Raw genomic sequence first — 19,004 nt, 5'->3', positions numbered from 1 at the left:
TGTCTATAATGCAGTTCAAAACCCATTTGCATTGGGCTTGAACTAAGGGCTGTTTAATTGCAGTGCAGATGTTTGAGCTCATGCTGGATCCTATGCTCTCAGACCCTGTACAGTGGGAGGGTCTCATAGCTCGGATTCCAGACCAAGCCTAAATATCTACATCACCATTAAAGAGCCTCTTAGCCTAAGCCAGCTGGCATGGGACAACTGCAGGTATCTAATTGCAGTGTAAGCATACCTTTAAAGTCTGGCTTTGGCCATGGAGATTTACACCATAATATTAGTTCATTAAATAGGTATGGGCAGTGGTACACATAAGCTTGAGACATACAGGGTAAGCAATGTAGAAGAAAGTGAGATGCACAGTGACTGAGAAAAGCCACTTAATGACCCCAACTTCCTGACTGTAACAGCCTCCACAAGATGCCAAAAGCTGTGACTGGATCAACTGACTTTAATGTTACTGCTAGCAGTATGTTTATACATCAGTAACACTGGAGAAAGAACCTTTCATCCACATCATAATGGCACTGGTGAAATTTAAATAAAAGGTCAAATATAAGGAACGTACAAAAGCTATTGAAGACCTACCTCGGTGAACAAGTACAATAAATAGTATTACAGTTAAATATGTTGTTTTTCAGAAGGATTAAAAATGAGTCTGAAAATCTTATTTACTAAAACTGATTCTCAAAGCCACATGTCAAACAACCTGCCTATTAGATTTGAAGGACTAATCATTCACCCATTTATTTCAGGCTGGCAAAGGGGTCTGTGAATTCTGAATCACCTGATGTCATCCAGCCCAGATGACTGACTAGAGTAAGTACAGATTACCAAAACGAAATACAAGACCACTTATGAAGTAGGATACTAAAAGAAGGCCTAACAGCACCAGCTCTAAAAACCAAGGTCTTGATCCTGTAATTAAAGCCATGATGGCAGATCCTCATCCCTGTGTGGAGCCCCACCGAAGTCCCCAAGGTCTGCCTGCACAAATATAAATGCAAGATCAGGAACCAAAGGAGCTACACAAATCTACTCCTGTAAAAGGTGTGGGTCACTATTCATATTCTCAAGGAAATAGAGAATCTGTTTAAAACAATAGGAAAAAGTAGTATATATACTGATGCCCTACAGTTTAAGTGTGTGAAGAAGAGATGTTAGCCTTTTCATAGCTATGGTTCAAGCTAAGTTTTTGTTCAAATCTAGTTTTACGTTGGTTCCTAACATCAAACCCAAATCTATCTACTCCAAGTTTCATGGCATGAACTTATCTGAGGGTAGAATTTTACTGAAAATTCTGAGAAACTGAACAAGGGCATCTGGGAGATGTAAGGTTTCAAAATAAATGAGATGATCTCATTTTGACCCATTTCCCAACTGTTGATTCATCACAGCTCTAAAACAGCTCAGTCTAGAAACCCTAAACTTGTGTTTGTTGATCTTGGTGAGAATCCTCAAATAATTCTGCCAACAAATTAGTTAAGTAAAAACAATGTATGCATCCTTATACTGCCAAATACCTAAAATTTGTGTTGGACATCTCACTACACAAAAAATAACGCACAGTCCCTGCCCCATAGAGCATACAAACTAAAGCTATGTCTACACTGGGAAGGTTTGGTGACAAAAGTGCTGCTAATATGCAAAAGTTGCCAAAAGTGAAAACTGATCAAACCAGTTTTTCTGCCTCCCATGCACATGTTGCTAACATACTGTGGACAGAGAAGAGCAAAGCATCCTGCAGTGCAATGTTGTGGGAAGACAGAGCTGATCCCTGCACTTCTTGGGATTCCAGTCAGCCAGTTTTCTCAACAAAACAAACAGAGTACACATTGGCTCTTTGTTGACAATAAAGAAAGAGGAAGGTTTTCCAGAAGTGCAATGAGGAGGAGAGGGTTGGAATTCTGTCCATAACTGAGGGCATCAAAGGAGGAACTCAGGGGAATTGGGCTGCGCACGCTAACTTCAAAGGTGGGAACACCAGTCGCGCATGCGCAGCCTGACTGTACACTGCTCTAAAAGTCTCCGATCCGTGGCACCGGGATGAGCCTTACACTAAGTGGAGCACCCAAGGGGACATTATTCGAAGAACAAGGGATTTTAAAGCTGACGTTGCATTAAAAATAATTCCAGACACAGCAAATATGGAGAGGCAATTAAGGACACTCACTCTTTAGCTAACTAGACTCCCTTTCTCATGTTAGTTTGTACACTACTGTCACATTTGAACCAGAAATTGTCAACTGTGTCTTAGTGGACCAGCTTTGGGGCACAGCAATCTGGTGACAAATATGAACAACTGCTGCTGGAAAGTATCAGAGGGGTAGCCGTGTTAGTCTGAATCTGCAAAAGCAGCGAGGAGTCCTGTGGCACCTTATAGACTAACTGAAGTGTATGCTTATGCTCCTACACTTCAGTTAGTCTATAAGGTGCCACAGGACTCCTCGCTGCTTTTGCTGCTGGAAAACATCTAGTGGTTTTCTAACTATTGTGGTGGGCAATGTGTCATTTTACAGAAAAGGTAATCTAAGGTCATCTCCCCTCTAAATAGGCTTCCTTTTCTCTCTTCTCCCTAGGAACACTTTCCCCTGGACATCTGACCGTCCTCTTCCCTGCTTGCTTCTCTTCTCACAAGCAGCTTTAGTCAGTTTAGCATGTTGTTCCTTCTGTTTGCAGTTCCAGTTCTTTCTTCTATGTAGTAGCTGCCTCTTGTGGAAACAGGCTGACTTCTTGTTTCCAGATGTTTTACAGGCTTCTAGGTTCCTCTCTGCAAGGAGCCTACGTGCTTGTTTGTGCAGTAGCAGCTGGAAGGAAGGCAAACATGACAGCACTGCATAGCCTACCAGCTTTCTGATCACCAGATGTCTTAAGCCCCAGTGCACCTTCCTTTACAGCAAACTACTACTGCCTTCTTTGTTTATATGCAAATACTAGGAAGACTGCCTTTTACGGCCACTTTTGATAAAAAACGACATTAGCCAGAACAATCATGTAGGACTATTCCCTGACCATATACAAGTGTAATAGTATTGCAACACAGATTTGTATAGCTTAACATAGAATTACCAGGCTCAGGGCTGCAAGCCTTTTTAAGTACCAGACCCAATATAAAGTTTATGTGCCTAGGCACAAGAAATTATATTTGCACATAAGACATTTTACATATAACCATGGGCTCCAGGGTCAACTATACTGGTAAATATATGATTTTTGGTGGACTCTGCGCCTGCAACTGTAGTCGAATAATTTCTTGACATTCATACCAAATCCTTCTTATCAATTCTGCCTAAAATTGTTTACACAGGAATTAACTTCTAGTGATATGATGATGAATAAAGGAAAATCATTCCTTAGATAAAGTATTTATGAATCCGAAATTCATACATGCAGAGGGATGTTACTATTTTAAAAACAATATTAATATGAAATTTTCTAATAAAAAGATTTTAACTCACACGAAGAATTTAACAGATTATAGTGGTGACTGCTGAAAAGTGATATTCTTGCCGTGAGGGATCTGTAGGTCTTTACAGAAAAGTGCTGCTTTCAGTCACCAGATCTACTTATTTTTCTTCAGTTAATGCTACCATACCAGATCAGACTGCAGTTCTAGAAATGAAAACCAAGCCTAAGTAATACTGCTGCAATTCTGAAAAGTCTGAAATATTAACCATGATGAGTATATATCTCAATATCATGATTGTATGATGCTTAAATTATGGCTGTTTCTTAAAAACTAGACTTTCTCTAGAGTACAAAGGTGGTATTCAATGTTCATTGTCAGTATTACTTTCTAGTTGTCGGAATTACTTTCTAGTTTTGGTATTCACTGCAGCAATGGTTCTCAACCCTTTTGGCTCAAGACCCATTTGTAAACCTGACAACCAGCAATTGCCCCCACCAACACATCCCAGACTTGATGCCTTCATCTCCTGATGTCTGGGGGAAGGACAGGGGCTTACAGCTGGCATTCCAGATACTCCAGCCAGATGTGAATAGCTGGGGAAACTTCACCAACTGGGGAAGGGTAAAGGGGGAGAGCAAGTCAAAACACCTTCCCTCCCACCCCGAAAAAAATCACTCAGCTCTCCCTCTCTTGGCCCCTGAGGGACAGATAGTAAGGGGCTGGGGAAAATTTGGGGACCTGCAAAAAAAAGTGGAGAGATTGAGGGCAGAGGAGTCCAGGGGACTGGGAAGTGAGCCACTAACTCCCAGAAACTACAGTTTCTCCCCACATATCTCACTCAGGAGAATACAAGTTAAAGGGATGGGGTGATTTGAGGTTCCTGGGGACCAGTACAGGGCAACGGCAGAGAGGAAGTTGCCTGGCTATGGCGGAAGGGGTACATCTAAGGGCCATTATTTACTGGAAAACACCACCAGCTACTCCTTCCCAGCTCCTTTTCCGTGGGGTCAGCTGGGCTTGGCTCCCCATTGCAAGCACTGCCTCCCGGGTCACAGCACCATCGTGGCACCCCTGACAGATGGAGAGGAGGCAGAAGCTTGTACATCAGGTTACAATGCCCAGAGCAAGGAGTACAGCCTGGCCATCTTTTGCTGCATTCTGGCAACTCATTTTCAGGTTGTGACCCATCAATAGTGCATGCAGCAAACCCTCATTCATTTAGTTTAAAATGGTTAAGAAAAGCCCTGAAAGCAATGTTATATGAAATTACATGTTAACTATACTAGTAAATTCCAGTCGCTTTATTAAATGTGGCACCATTTACGTGTGTGGAAAATGGTTACAAAAGGGGTACAAGTACTTTGATTTAAAATGGTCTCTAGTGCATTAATGTGGTAGGGAGTGTGCACATCACTTTTTAAGCCTTGGTTTCATTGCTTTGGCACCTCCTTTGCTTAGCACTGTTTGTCACCTGCTGGCCCAGTCTGTCTTGCTTTCTGACCTTTACCCTGGATAAGGCTAGGTCTAAGAAGCAATATGTGAAAGCTGATGTCTGGATGCTCTTCATCCATTGGTCAGGTGGAAGATTGCAGAGGGATGTAAAAGAGAGAATGCCCAGTGGAACTATATAGGTCAGCATAAGGTTTAGGGCACAGTGGAAGCAGGAGGAAAGTTTCTCCATTGCACCTTAAGTAGAAACTAAGTTTTTACAATATTCTTCCAATTATTTACCACAAGCAAGTTTCAGCGGCAGCTATCGTGCTTGATTGCTAAAGGTCCTTTTCCCACCATTGTTCACCAAACTGTTTTCATTATTAATCTTTAAAGAGTCCAACAGGTTCTTGATTCGTTCACTTGTTGGTCCCCTCTTTCTCCTCTTGCTCTTGACACTGTTACTTGTTACAGATGGCAGCAGTAGGGCTGCCAGTCCCCAAGGCTGGCTATTACTTAATGAAGAATGACCTTTATCTTCCTGCTGTAAAATCCAGGCACACTCTCTGGCCAAAGCTACAAATCTATCCAGCTGGCTTTGATTAACATTCTTGCTCACATTGAGGGTCTGTTCAAAGGGGTTCTGAATGTAGAGAGGAGAAGGCTCAGGCTTATTTTGCACCTTTCCCTGCAGATATTTCAAAGATAGGAAAGACATATTTCACATGGGTATTATGCACACAGCAGACAGAACAGTTCAGCTAAGTTATTACAGCAATATTAACTACTATCACTTTAATTGCAAAGGTGTTTTGACCTATTAAGGAATTTATTTCATAAAAAGGAAAGCAGATGTTCATCAACTTAATTAACCTGTCAATGTAACCATGTCATTTCCACTATTTGCATTCTTTCAATGTCTATTTCTTGCTCACCACAGCACATTTAAATGTCTCATTATGTCTTATGCAATTATATTGTTATTTTGACAAAAACAGAATCTGAAAATAGTGTGTGCAGAATTCCCTGAGTAAAATTCATATGCCAGAATAGTTCTCTAAGCAGACACAAAACACTGTTAACTGTCACAGTTACTAACCAGATTTTACTCATTTTGTGTTGACACAACCTGTGGTGAACAGTAATGCCAGTAAATAGTTTCAAACTCAGATTGGATGGCATCTATACTCTGGGTTCCCAACCCAGATCAGTTATTTAAAACTGCAAAGCCTTTTGGGATACACTGTTTGTATGAAGATCAAAAAATGTTGGATTTTGTTGTACAGTCTAAGTTTTAAAAAAACAGCTCTCCAATCAGAGAAGTGGGATAAAGGCAGCAGCTATTACTACCTTTCGTGTAACAGAACATTAAACTGGGAAGCTGCGAAGGCTTATAGTTAATGCTTTACAATACAAAAATAATTAGTGCAGAAACACTATCAAGAAGTAGGTGTTCAGTGGTTTTGCTTTCTTCTGCAGCATTCTTTGAGACTGTCAGCTTCAAACTAGTTTTATGGACAAGATCAATTTACAGGCATTCTGTATAATTTCTGCAACTGCAAAGTGTGCTACAAATTGCAAAATACAAAATGTTTCCTGAATGATACAATTTATTTATGATCATTAATCTTTTATGATAATGAAGAAATGTACATTCAATAGATAATCACATCTTAGTACGGTCTATGGATAAGGACAGCAGAATTTGGCCCTTTATGCAAAAGGGCATAATTTGTATCTCTCTTACATAGCGAGAGCTGTAACAGTTAAAGAGTAATGGGGAGAGATCAAAATGCATTTACCTTTCTAATATTTATAGAGTTTTTATTGAAAGCAAAATTCCCAAAATATTCAAAGAAGTCACCCAGCAGCACATCTGAAATGAAAAAGGTAAAATCAAGAAAGGGATATGGCTTTCACAGAAATAGAAGACACTGAATGAAGATTTCGCTTACCTAACGTTTCTGTATTTTCTGTAGGCTTAATTTTGTTCAAATTGCTAGCAAAGGTACAGTCATTACCTTGGATTATGTGCTTATCTTCTGAATCTGAAATGACAAGTAGTGAAAAATGTGATTAAATGTGATATACAGTTAAAAAGTCTACCATATTTATTAAGCATAACTCAGACATCCTCTTCAAAAAGAAAGCTATTCCTACAATCATTGCAATTGGATACAGAAGGTAAATTACTGTTTACAATTAATTATGTAAAGTGATTAAATTTATGGATGGGGGAAGTAGAGCGTTTAGGACTAAACAGGAGAGTTTCAAAAGCACAAATGAGTAAATGCATGACTCCTATTTGTTCTATTGAAAATCAGCCACTACAACACCTAGGCTGTGTCCAGACTCAGGGGGTTTTTCGGGAAAAGTAGCCTTTTCCCGAAAAAACTTCCCCTGCGACCAGACTCAAGCCGCGTTCTTTCGAAATTATTTCGAAAGAACGCGGCTTTTCTTTCGATGGCGGTAAACCTCGTTTCACGAGGAAGAACACCTTCTTTCGAAAGTTCCTCTTTCGAAAGAAGGCGTTCTTCAATGTAAATAGGGCTTCCTCGAAAGAGAGCATCCAGACTCGCTGGGTGCTCTCTTTCGAAAAAGCGGATTGCTCTTTCGAAAGATCCGCCTGCAGTCTAGACGCGATCTTTCGAAAGAGGCTCTTTCGAAAGATGCTTTCGAAAGAGCCTCTTTCGAAAGAAGCCTGCAGTCTAGACATAGCCTTACAGAAGGAGGCTTCACTTTTGGCATATGCCATCACTAATCAGTGGGGGTTACAAACACAAGTAAGAACTGAATGATCAGTATACTTCCTCTTTGGATACTGTCGAAACGAGCGTCACATTCAGTAAAAGGTATGGAGAATAGTTTATTTAGACATGCTGCAGCATAGTGAGAACCCACCAAAGTGTGTTCTACCTTAGAATACAACTACAACTCCTCTTATAGTAGGAGCTACATAAGAAACTATCACTCTGCGCATGCTTGTTACTGGGCAAACTTTCAGCATAATTACATTCTCTTTGATGATAAAATGTTTCACACTCTCACACTTTCAAACTACGTGACCTTCTTGCCTACATGAAATGGCAGCTATTTACAGGATGGATTCCACAATACTTATCACAGTGAATTGGGATTTTCAAGTAATAGTCCAAGACACCTATTGCACTGACACTGTGGTAATTCCACATTTGAAATTTCAAAGGGAATTAAAAATAAAGCTTGTTGGTAACAGTTTTTAAACTAAGAGATGGGGGAAAGCTGATTGGTGTGGAGAAGCATATAAATCAGATGGAGACTTCTCTTACAGGAAAATCCATTGATAGAGATTCTCTAAGCTGTAGTCAGAAAGAGAGGAGGGGAGAGGACAAACCATGGGCTAGAACAGACAAACAACCGCATATAAAGGAATACAATGCATCAGGGAAGGGCAAACAAATAAACAGTGGCAAATTTTTAAAGTGCTTCTACACGAATGCTAGGAGTCTGACTAAGAAGATGGGTGAACTAGAGTACCTCGTATTAAAGGAGGAGATTGACATAGTAGGCATCACTGAAACCTGGTGGAATGAGGAAAATCTGTGGGACACAATAATACCAGGATATAAAATATATTGGAAGGACAAAGCAGGTCGTGCGGGTGGTGGAGTGGCACTGTACGTGAAAGATAATGTAGAATCAAATGAAATAAAAATATTAAATGGATCAACATGTTCAATAGAATCGCTATGGATAGTAATTTCATGCTCCGATAATAATAATTTAGCAGTAGGGATATATTATCGACCATCTGACCAGGACAGTGACACTGACGTTGAAATGCTGAGGAAGATTAGAGCGGCTACCAAAATAAAGAACTCTATAATAATGGGGGATTTTAATTATCCCCTTATTGACTGGGTACATGTTACCTCAGGAAGAGAATGGCTCAAATGACTCAATGGCTTAAATGACTGCTTCTTGGAGCAGCTGGCACAGGAACCCACAAGGGGAGAGGCAATTCTCGATTTAGTCCTGAGTGGAGCACAGGATCAGGTCCAGGAGATAACCGTTACAGGACTGCTTGGGAATAGTGACCATAATATAATAACATTTAACATTCCTGGGGTGGGAAGAACACCTCAACAGTCCAGCACACTGGCATTTAATTTCAAAAAGGGATATTACACAAAAATGAGGAGGTTAGTTAAACAGAAATTAAAAGGCACAGTGACTAGAGACAAAACCCTGCAAGCTGCATGGAAACTTTTTAAAGACACCATAATAGAGGCCCAACTTAAATGTATACCCCAAATTAGAAAACACAGTAAGAGACCTAAAAAAAGAGTCATCGTGGCTTAACCATCATGTAAAAGAAGCAGTGAGGGACAAAAAGGCATATTTCAAGAAGTGGAAGTCCAATCCTAGTGAGATAAATAGAAAGGAACATAAACACTGTTAAATTAAGTGTAAAAATGTAATAAGCAAAAAAAGATTGAGGAACAGCTAGCCAAAAACTCACTAAGAAATAGCAAAATGTTTTTAAGTACATTAGAAGCAGGAAGCCTGCTAAAAAACCAGTGGGTCCCCTAGATGATCAAGATATAAAAGGAGCAAACAAGGACGATAAAGCCATCGTGGAGAAACTAAATGATTTCTTTGCTTCAGTCTTCACAGCTGAGGATGTTAGGGAGATTCCCAAATCTGCACCGTCCTTTGTGGGTGATAAATCTGAGGAACTGTCCTGGATTGAAGTGTCATTAGAGGAGGTTTTGGAACAAATAGAGAAACTTAATGTTAACAAATCACCGGGACTGGATGGCATTCATCCAAGGATTCTAAAAGAACTCAAATGGGAAACTGCTGAACTATTATCTGTGGTTTGTAACCTATCCTTTAAATCGGCTTCCGTACCTAATGACTGGAAGGTAGCTAACGTGACACCAATATTTTAAAAGGGCTCTACAGGTGATCCTGGCAATTACAGACTGGTAAGTCTAACTTCAGTACCGGGCAAATTAGTCAAAACAACAGTAAAGAATAAAATTGTCAGGCACGTAGAAGAACATAATTTGTTGGAAAAAAGTCAGCATGGTTTCTGTAAAGGGAAATCATGTCTTATTAATCTATTAGAGTTCTTTGAAGGAGTTAACAAACATGAAGATAAGGGGGATCCAGTAGATATAGTATACTTAGATTTTCAGAAAGCCTTTGACAAGGTCCCTCACCAAAGGCTCTTGTGTAAATTACATTGTCATGGGATAAGAGGGAAGGTCCTTTCATGGAGTGAGAACTGGTTAAAAGACAGGAAACAAAGGGTAGGAATAAATGGTAAATTTTCAAAATGGAGAGGGGTAACTAGTGGTATCCCCTAAAGGTCAGTCCTGGGACCAATTCTGTTCAACTTATTTATAAATGATCTGGAGAAAGGGGTAAGCAGTGAGGTGGTAAAGTTTGCGGATGATACTAAACTGTTTAAGATAGGCAAGACAGAAGCAGACTGTGAAGAACTTCAAAAAGATCTCATCAAACTGAGTGATTGGGCAACAAAACGGCAAATGAATTTAATGTGCATAAGTGTAAAGTAATGCACGTTGGAAAAAATTACTCCAACTATACGTACAGTATGATGGGGGTTAATTTGGCTACTACAAATCAGGAAAAAAAGATCTCGGAGTTGTCGCAGAATACTAGGACTGGAAGGGACCTTGAGAGGTCATCAAGTCCAGTCCCCTACCCTCATGGCAGGACCAAATACTGTCTAGACCATCCCTGATAGACATTTATCTAACCCACTCTTAAATATCTCCAGAGATGGAAATTCTACAACCTTCCTGGGCAATTTATTCCAGTGTCTGACTATCCTGACAGTTAGGAACTTTTTCCTAATGTCCAACCTAAACCTCCCTTGCTGCAGTTTAAGTCCATTGCTTCTTGTTCTATCCTCAGAGGCCAAGATGAACAAGTTTTCTCCCTCCTCCTTGTGACACCCTTTTAGATAGCTGAAAACTGCTATCATGTTCCCCCTCAATCTTCTCTTTTCTAAACAAACCCAATTCCTTCAGTCTTCCCTCATAGGTCATGTTCTCTAGACCTTTAATCATTCTCATTGCTCTTCTCTGGACCCTCTCCAATTTCTCCATATCTTTCTTGAAATGCGGTGCCCAGAACTGGACACAATACTCCAACTGAGGCCTAACCAGCGCAGAGTAGAGCGGAAGAATGACTTCTCGTGTCTTGCTCACAACACATCTGTTAATGCATCCCAGAATCATGTTTGCTTTCTTTGCAACAGCATCACACTGCTGATTCATATTCAACTTGTGGTCCACTATAACCCCTAGATCCCTTTCTGCCATACTCCTTCCCAGAGTATGAAGTGGATACTATCGTGGATAGTTCTCTGAAAACGTCCATGCAGTGTTCAGAAGCGGTCAAAAAGGCAAATAGGATGTTAGGAATTATTAAGAAAGGTATAGAAAATAAGACACAATATCTTATGCCCCTGTATAAAACTGTATTACGCCCACATCTTGAATACTGTGTACAGATGTGGTCTCCTCACCTCAAAAATGATATTTTGGCCTTAGAAAGGGTTCAGAAAAGGGCAACTAAAATGATTAGGAGTTTGGAACGGGTCTCATATGAAGAGAGGTTAAAGCGACTTGGACTTTTCAGTTTAGAAAAGAGGAGGCTAAGGGGGGATATGATAGAGGTCTATAAAATCATGAGTGGTGTGGAGAGGGTGGATAAAGAAAAGTTATTTATTAGTTCCCATAATAGAAGAACTAGAGGACACCAAATGAAATTAATGGGTAGCAGGTTTAAAACTAATAAAAGACAGTTGTTCTTCACACAGCACGTAGTCAACCTGTGGAACTCCTTGCCAGAGGAGGCTGTGAAGGCTAGGACTATAACAGAGTTTAAAGAGAAGCTAGATTATTTCATGGAGGTTAGGTCCATAAAAGGCTATTAGCCAGGGGATAGAAATGGTGTCCCTGGCCTCTGTTTGTCAGAGGCTGGAGAAGGATGGCAGAAGACAAACCGCTTGATCATTGTCTTCGGTCCACCCCCTCTGGGGCACCTGGTGCTGGCCATTGTCAGCAGACAGTCTATTGAGCTAGATGGACCTTTGGTCTGACCCAGTGCAGCCACTCTTATGTAACTGACTAAAAACTTTGACTGCTATTCTCCATACGCAAGCCTGGGTGGGAGCATATCTAAAGATTAGAACAGATGACTGGTGAGTTAGGACTCTTGAATTCTATTCCACACTTTTTCACTGGAATACCCTCTTTGTTCTTGAGCAAAACCTAATCCATTTCCCATGTACAAAATGAGTAAAACACATCACAGGGACACACAGCAAGTATTTGCAAGTTATATTTTTACTGAGGAGGTCTTAATATCTTTTGCTATTAACTTCTTTACAAGTTTAATACTGATGTCAAAGTTGATTACTATAAAGTAATACACATCATATCAAATGACAGTGAAAAGATTACATTACATGGTCATTTCGGGCTCATTTATTGAGGAACAGATGATCAGCAGACCTAAACAACAATAACCTGGACTTTTAATAAAGGCTGATTTTTAATTGCCTGATGCAAAGAACAAGCTCACTCTGAGCCAATTAAAATTACACTTTTCTAAAAGCATTGCAACTCTTCTACTGCACTTAAATAAATGATTTGGTATAAAATTAATATCAATGGAAATTAATACTGCAACCGTAACATTTATTTAAAAGATATAATAAATCAAGTGTCTGATTCTCCAAAAAAAATCATCTTGCAACAGTTAGTCGGTAGCAATGTTCAACAACTCAGACATTTTTTTCAAATATATGGTACTAGATTTACCCAGCGTTGCTCAAGCACTTCACCCCCCCATAAAAAACCAAAAATTAACAGGTATATGCTTCTTTTAAATAATTGCTCTGGGATGGGGCTGAGGATGAGGGGTTCAGTATGCAGATTGCCCCGGTGAGAGAGGACTACCCCAGCCCTCTCTCACCATAGCAGCTTGGGACCAGGTGAGAAGTGCCTCTCTATAGTGGCTATGTTCCCATACAAATTGGGGGAGAGCTTCAGCTCTCCCCTCTCTCCCCCGCCACCCAATTTCTTATAAGATGCCCAAGGGGTGAGAAGCTCAGGGCTGGGACAGGTGCCCCCAGCCAGCCCCTTTCACCTGCCTGGTGATTCTGTCTCTTTTCTGTATGGTTTTAAGTGTCTCTGTACGAATCAAGTGAGGGGGACAGAAGAGCTTCACCTCCCCCTGCTCTCCCTGAAGAACAACTGGGGATTGAGAGGCTCAAGGCTAGGGCAGTCTTGGACTGGGGGCTTTCACCAGCCTAGTGATTGTCTCTTTTCTGTATAGTATTATGAGACGCAATCCCATTACAGGCACATTTCATTTTCCTGGCACAACCAAAGCCTTACTGTTCTGTAATTTAAGAGGAATCTCTACACAGAATTATGTGGTCTTAGCACTTACTATTTAAGCGGAGTTCTTGAATAGAGACGCAGATGGACAGACACACTTCCTCAAATATACAATAGATTTGCAACACTCAAGATTACTTTGAACCATCAAAAGTGACAGAGATTCACACGGTGAAATCGGAGTAGAGAGAAAACACATGAGAGTTAATTCAGTCCTACTCTGAAATGGAGCTGTTCTTACCTGCTAGAGCTTTAAGTTGGTCTAGTGTTGGAATAATAGGCGGTGTTCTCTTTTGGAGGAAAAACAAGGTCATCATTGTCAGAGAGAAGTTTGTAATCCAGTGACCAGGAATATTACTTGTGATGCCATGTACACGGGCCCAGCACCGTACGCTGAACACAAGAGCTCTTACACGTGAGTCAAGGCTACCATATATATAAAGGAGTTCTGAACTTCTCAGGGCAACTCTGTGAGACACAAGCCCAAGGAATAAATTATAAACATTTAAGAGAATCACCAACTGTCAAATGTAACCATAACTCATGCTGCTTTAAGATATAACAATTATAAAGAAAGAGGTTTTTTCTTCAAATTGTTGCAAATGACATAAGTAGTACAGAGCATATGAAAATGTCTAGGATGATGTTCTGGATGGCTCCATAATGACAGACTTAATTGAAGAGAAATCATATCAATACACTTTAGGAATGGAATTTGTGTTGTGGAAAACGTCCATAAAAACAAATGCCACCTGACAATGGAGAAATAAAGTACTCTAGAGTCAGAAAATGCAGAATTAATTTTGTGCAAATTTAAGTTAGACTCATATGACTTTTGGGCATCTTGAAATATGATATTTGTCATAATTTTTTAAATACAAAACCAAAAACAGTTTGGAATATTGCATAAAAATCAAGTAAAATTTAAAGACCTAAACCTCAATGAGAGCTACAAAACAAGCCATATTTGAAGACAGTCAGTTCAGCAGTTTTCAAATTATGAATGTTTAAAATAAAACATCCCCAAGTCTGTAAGAGCCGAGTGTAAAGTGTGTGTGGTTTTTTTGTTTTGTTTTTAAATAAAGAAAAGTATTAATACCACAGGTGGCAGTTATGGATACACAACTCAGGAGATACTGGCTCCCCGTACTGCCTGTACTCCTCTAGATCATGCAGCACCACCTCAAAATGACAACAAACTTCCTAAAGTCTGAGTCAGATTCTTGGAGTAGAAAAGTTACTTTTCTTTTAAAAGGTGCTTTACGCCATCCCCAATGATATGCTATTTTAGGCCAAGCAAAAGTGACGACAATTCCTCCTGCATCTGTATGTGCATCAAAAAAGAAAAAATAATGCTTGCGACAAGCAAAGCTACTGAAACACATTTTGTGGCCTTAGCTTGTTCCACAGCCTCATTGAGTATATTTATACTGCATACTAAGCCTGAGCTTTCACTCAGATTTGAGCCCAAGCCCACCTACCACCTACATTCAAATCTGCCTGAGTTCGGTCAGCAAGCACTTAAGATCTGAATTCTAGAACCCTGGTAGTGAGGTGGGTTAGAATCTCTCACCATGACTCAGGTCCAACTCTTGCCATTCTGCATGGTGGCAGCCGATTAAGCCTCAGACCCAAGTCACCTGCTCTATTTAGCACATAATGGATGTGTTACAATTGCTGTACCTGGCTCTCAGCTGTACTAACCCCAGATTTCCAAATACATGGAGAATACGCCAGCACAAGACTTGGAAATTAAGTCCACAAGCTCCGATCCCACAATCCCAGATTTAGAATGCAATGTAAATATACCATTCACATGTAACATTTCAATGTGTCCTCACAGTTAATTAACAAAAATTAATGAGTCAAGTACAAGATTTTACTGTAAAGTGTATGTGCAGTTAAAAAAAGGAAAGGGGATTATAATGCTATAAAAACAGATAAAATGTACATATACAGATACCCTTCCCTACACACACACTTCAGTTAGCGCATTCTCTTCTTCATAAGAGTGTCCACAAGCAGAATTACATTAAGGACTGAAGGAGCAGGAAAGGGTATGTATTTAATTCTAACTTTAATAACAACAATGCAGCGAGAGAATTAAGTGGCATACAAACTACAATGGTACGCAATTTTAAGACCGTTTTCAGTTGCTTATAGCCTGCAAAACTAACAGGCAGAAATTTTTCATGCCAGGCTGTATGCCTTAGGCTAAAATTTTTGGGAAAGTTTCAATGAAAATGGTTCAGCCACTTCCCAGAACAAGAATAGGAAAATAACCTGCCTATGTTAAAATTAGGGATGTAAAATAAATCCTGTTTAATTAGCTAATCAGTTAAATGTATAGTTTAACCAGTTAATCAATTAAAGGAGCGAGCAAGGAGCTGCTCCAGCCTGGCCAGAGCAGACCCTGCCTATGGCATCTCTGTTACACGTGAGGCTGCACCAGCTGGCCTGGAGCCACTCTTGCCTGTGGCAGGCCAGGGCACCCTGCAGGCAGTTACTGCTCTGATGTCTCGGTCAGAACAACCCCTGCCTGCAGGGCACCCAGGCCCACCACAGCGCTCCAGGACCCTGGAGCAGCCCCTGCCTGTGCTGGGCCAGGACACCTGATTGGGAGCAGCTCCTGCCCGTACGGTGCCTGGGCCTGGTGTAGGCCCTGTCTGTGATGGCCCCCTCTCACCAGTCAGCCAGTTAAATCTTCATATCCCTAGTTAAAATTAATGTTTCACTAAGAAGCACTAGCACTGCTGTGCTTTGGAACTACAATCTGAAATTTAGCTAGGGGTTCACATTGTATCAGGAATGTACCTTTAGCTGTTCCTATGAAATATCAAGCAAATACGGCAACAGCTGTTTTCATAGTCTTAGCTAAAATTTGGCAGCTAAATTCTCCAAATGTTTCACGTGTTGTAACAAATCTCAATTTCTTTCTTCTAAAAACAATTGCCTGTTGGCACAACAGATGCACCAATATATCTTGAATGCTAAGCCAATATAAAAGAATTCTGTTTGTCTGGGTTCAGTCCAGAAAAGACAACTTCAAATAACCTTAAGCCTGATCACTAAAAGGCAACTGAAGGAATATACAAAACAACATTGGTATTATACCATTGCCTTGTCCGGAAATAAACAGACAATCAAAAAAAATTTATGAAAACACCTTTCATAGCCATTTTATTGTATTGTTTTGTATCTGTCCATTATTTGACATGTTTTCATGTCTCCAGTTTTAGAAAACATATTTATTATCTGTATTTTTATGGCTAAGTTAAAAAATACCAGCCCTCAAATGTATTTAAAGAAAGAGTTGTCAAATATTTCCTATTAGGCTCATGTGGTCACACAGAAAAGGAAACCAATTTTTTCAAATATATCATTTGTTCGACAGACACACACACAAGCTTCTATAAATAACTTTCATCATAGTTTTCCAACATACTAATTATTGTCCTAGTTACATTTTTTTTAAAAATGCTACTGCCATATCATTACCTATTGTTAGTTGTTAGGTCACACTGGAACCCTGTTGGTTGATGGGAAAATCTCACCAATGGACAGCGAGCATTGAGTATCTTTTGTACACCCACACAGCCTGGGCCCAAATTGTCAATGCAATCACCAATCACAGAGAGGATTCTCTGTGATGCTGTTCTTTCAGAAGGTACTCTCTTCATCTGATATTCCATATAAAAGGCACCTGTTTTCTAACACAAAAAAGAGAAAGGTAAATTATCAGCTCTGAAAATAAGGTAAGATTCTGGGAGACTTCTGAAAGAATTGGAATCACTTGTTAAAAAGGGTTCACAATTAAAATTTTTAAAAAACACACATTGCAAGTAGTTTGTAAGACTCAAAGCAAAATATTTAATTGTTCATTTTCTTTACCTCTCTTACATTCTTTCCAAATTAACAACAAACAACAACTAGAAAATTAGGAATTAAATTACTTAGGTATATCAATGCTGTAATCTCACTACTGTATACAATTAAGTAGTGCAATAGTTTCAAAGATTTTTTTTTCAGTCATGCAAAAACTGAAAGGTCAAGATAAAGCACACTGTTTTAGTGACCTAATTTAATAATAAAAAATAAAAAACAAGAAGTGCAACCAAGCCACAAAACATGTTATTTCCTCTCTTAAGGTGTTTGTTAGCTTGTACCAACCACACTAATGAGGTTCTTTGTTAAAGAATATTTCCTTTCAGCTGTTGGAAAATCCCGAAGATTCACCAAATTGGTTAATCATTATTGCATAATGCAGCCCAGCTTCTTTAAGATTCTTACATTCACTGTTTCAGAAAAGAAAGCTAATGGTCTACTTATCGAGTCAGAACAATTCTCTATAGCAGTATTCTAACTGAGCCAATGTGCCTTTTCCTAGTGCACTAGGCTAATGTGTCTAATGCATTTGGCTAATTCATGTCTACTTTGGGTTACAGGCAATAATACTTGTTTCTTTACACCTGTGAAATAGTAGTAATAAAATAATAAAAATAATAATAATAATAATAATAATAATAATAATAATAAAATAGAATTTTTCAATCATTAAAAAAAATTGCAGGTGATCTCAGCCTTACTGTCCTCACCACATAATATGCAATCCAAAAGGTAGGGGTCCAGGCAGAGACAGATGAGTCCTAGAGGTGAATACCTGGCTGCAAAGATGGTGTCGCCAGGAGGGCTTTGGCTGCCTTGAATATGGGATGCTGTTCCAAGAAAAAGGACTGCTAAGTAGGGATGGGGTTCACCTTTCAAGGAAGAGGAAGAAGTTATATGGATACAGGCTGGCTAACCTAGTGAGGGCTTTAAACTAAGTTCAATGGGGGCAGGTGACCAAAGCCCACAGGTAAGAGAAAAACATGGAAGATGGGTCAGAAATGGGAGGGAGCATGGGTTATTTATAATAGCAGAGATAAAGGAGGGACAAGGCAGAACTGGGGGGCAAAATCAAATCAGTATCTTAGATGCCAGTATACAAATACAAGAAGTATGGGAAATAAGCAGAAGAACTTATTGTGCTAACAAACAAACAAAACTATGACATAGTTGGTATCACAGAGACTTAGTGAGATAATACACACAATTGGAATATTGGTAAAGAAGGATTAAGCTTTCGCAGGAAGAACAGGTAGAGGTAAAAGAGAGGAGGTACTGCCGTATTTATTAAAAAAGTATACACTTGGATAGGTTGAGATGGATATAGGAGATGGACTTGTTGAGAGTCTCTGGGTTACGTTAAAAGTAGTTAAAAAAACCAAAGGTGATGTCATGTTAAGAGTCTAGTACAGATCATCTACCTAGGAAGAAGAGGTGGATGAGGCTTTATTTTAAACAACAAAATCATCCAAAGAGCAGGATTTGGTGGTGATGAGGGACTTCAACTAACCAAACATATGTTGGGAAACTAACACAGAAGGGCACAGATTATCCAATACATGTTTGGACTACATTGGAGACAATTTTTTATTTCAGAAAGTTGAGAAACCTATGGGGGAGGGGGAAGCTGTTCTAGATTTGATTTTAACTAATAGGGAGGAACTGGTTGAAAATTTGAAAGTGGAAAGCCACTTGGGACTTCATGATTCTAAGGACTGGTACAAGGGAGAAGAGCACAATAGAGACAATGGATTTCAGGAAGGCAGTAAACTCAGAGAACTGGTAGTTAAGGTCCCATTGCAAGCAAGACTAAAAGGAAAAACAACTGAAGAGATTTGGCAGTTTTTCAA

The 19,004-nt window shown here is 39.6% G+C and overlaps 1 protein-coding gene across 2 annotated transcripts in view; it reads right to left on the bottom strand.

The window, feature by feature from the left end:
- Positions 1 to 4,698: 4,698 nt before the first annotated feature.
- MTPAP (mitochondrial poly(A) polymerase) overlaps positions 4,699 to 19,004 on the bottom strand; it is a 38,769-nt gene continuing 24,463 nt past the window's right edge. For both annotated transcript variants that reach the window (XM_075922590.1, XM_075922589.1), the window contains 5 exons: positions 16,768 to 16,979; positions 13,511 to 13,737; positions 6,799 to 6,891; positions 6,646 to 6,719; positions 4,699 to 5,531 (listed from right to left, as the gene is read on the bottom strand). In XM_075922590.1, the coding sequence (XP_075778705.1) occupies positions 5,166 to 5,531; positions 6,646 to 6,719; positions 6,799 to 6,891; positions 13,511 to 13,737; positions 16,768 to 16,979 (972 nt within the window). In that variant the 3' untranslated portion in view covers positions 4,699 to 5,165. The remainder of the gene's footprint in view (positions 5,532 to 6,645; positions 6,720 to 6,798; positions 6,892 to 13,510; positions 13,738 to 16,767; positions 16,980 to 19,004) is intronic.

Source organism: Pelodiscus sinensis, chromosome 2, assembly GCF_049634645.1.
Source record: "Pelodiscus sinensis isolate JC-2024 chromosome 2, ASM4963464v1, whole genome shotgun sequence".
In the NCBI taxonomy this organism is placed as follows: Eukaryota; Metazoa; Chordata; order Testudines; family Trionychidae; genus Pelodiscus; species Pelodiscus sinensis.
Note: the sequence above shows the minus strand (reverse complement) of the source record. Positions and strands in the feature narration are given on the sequence as shown.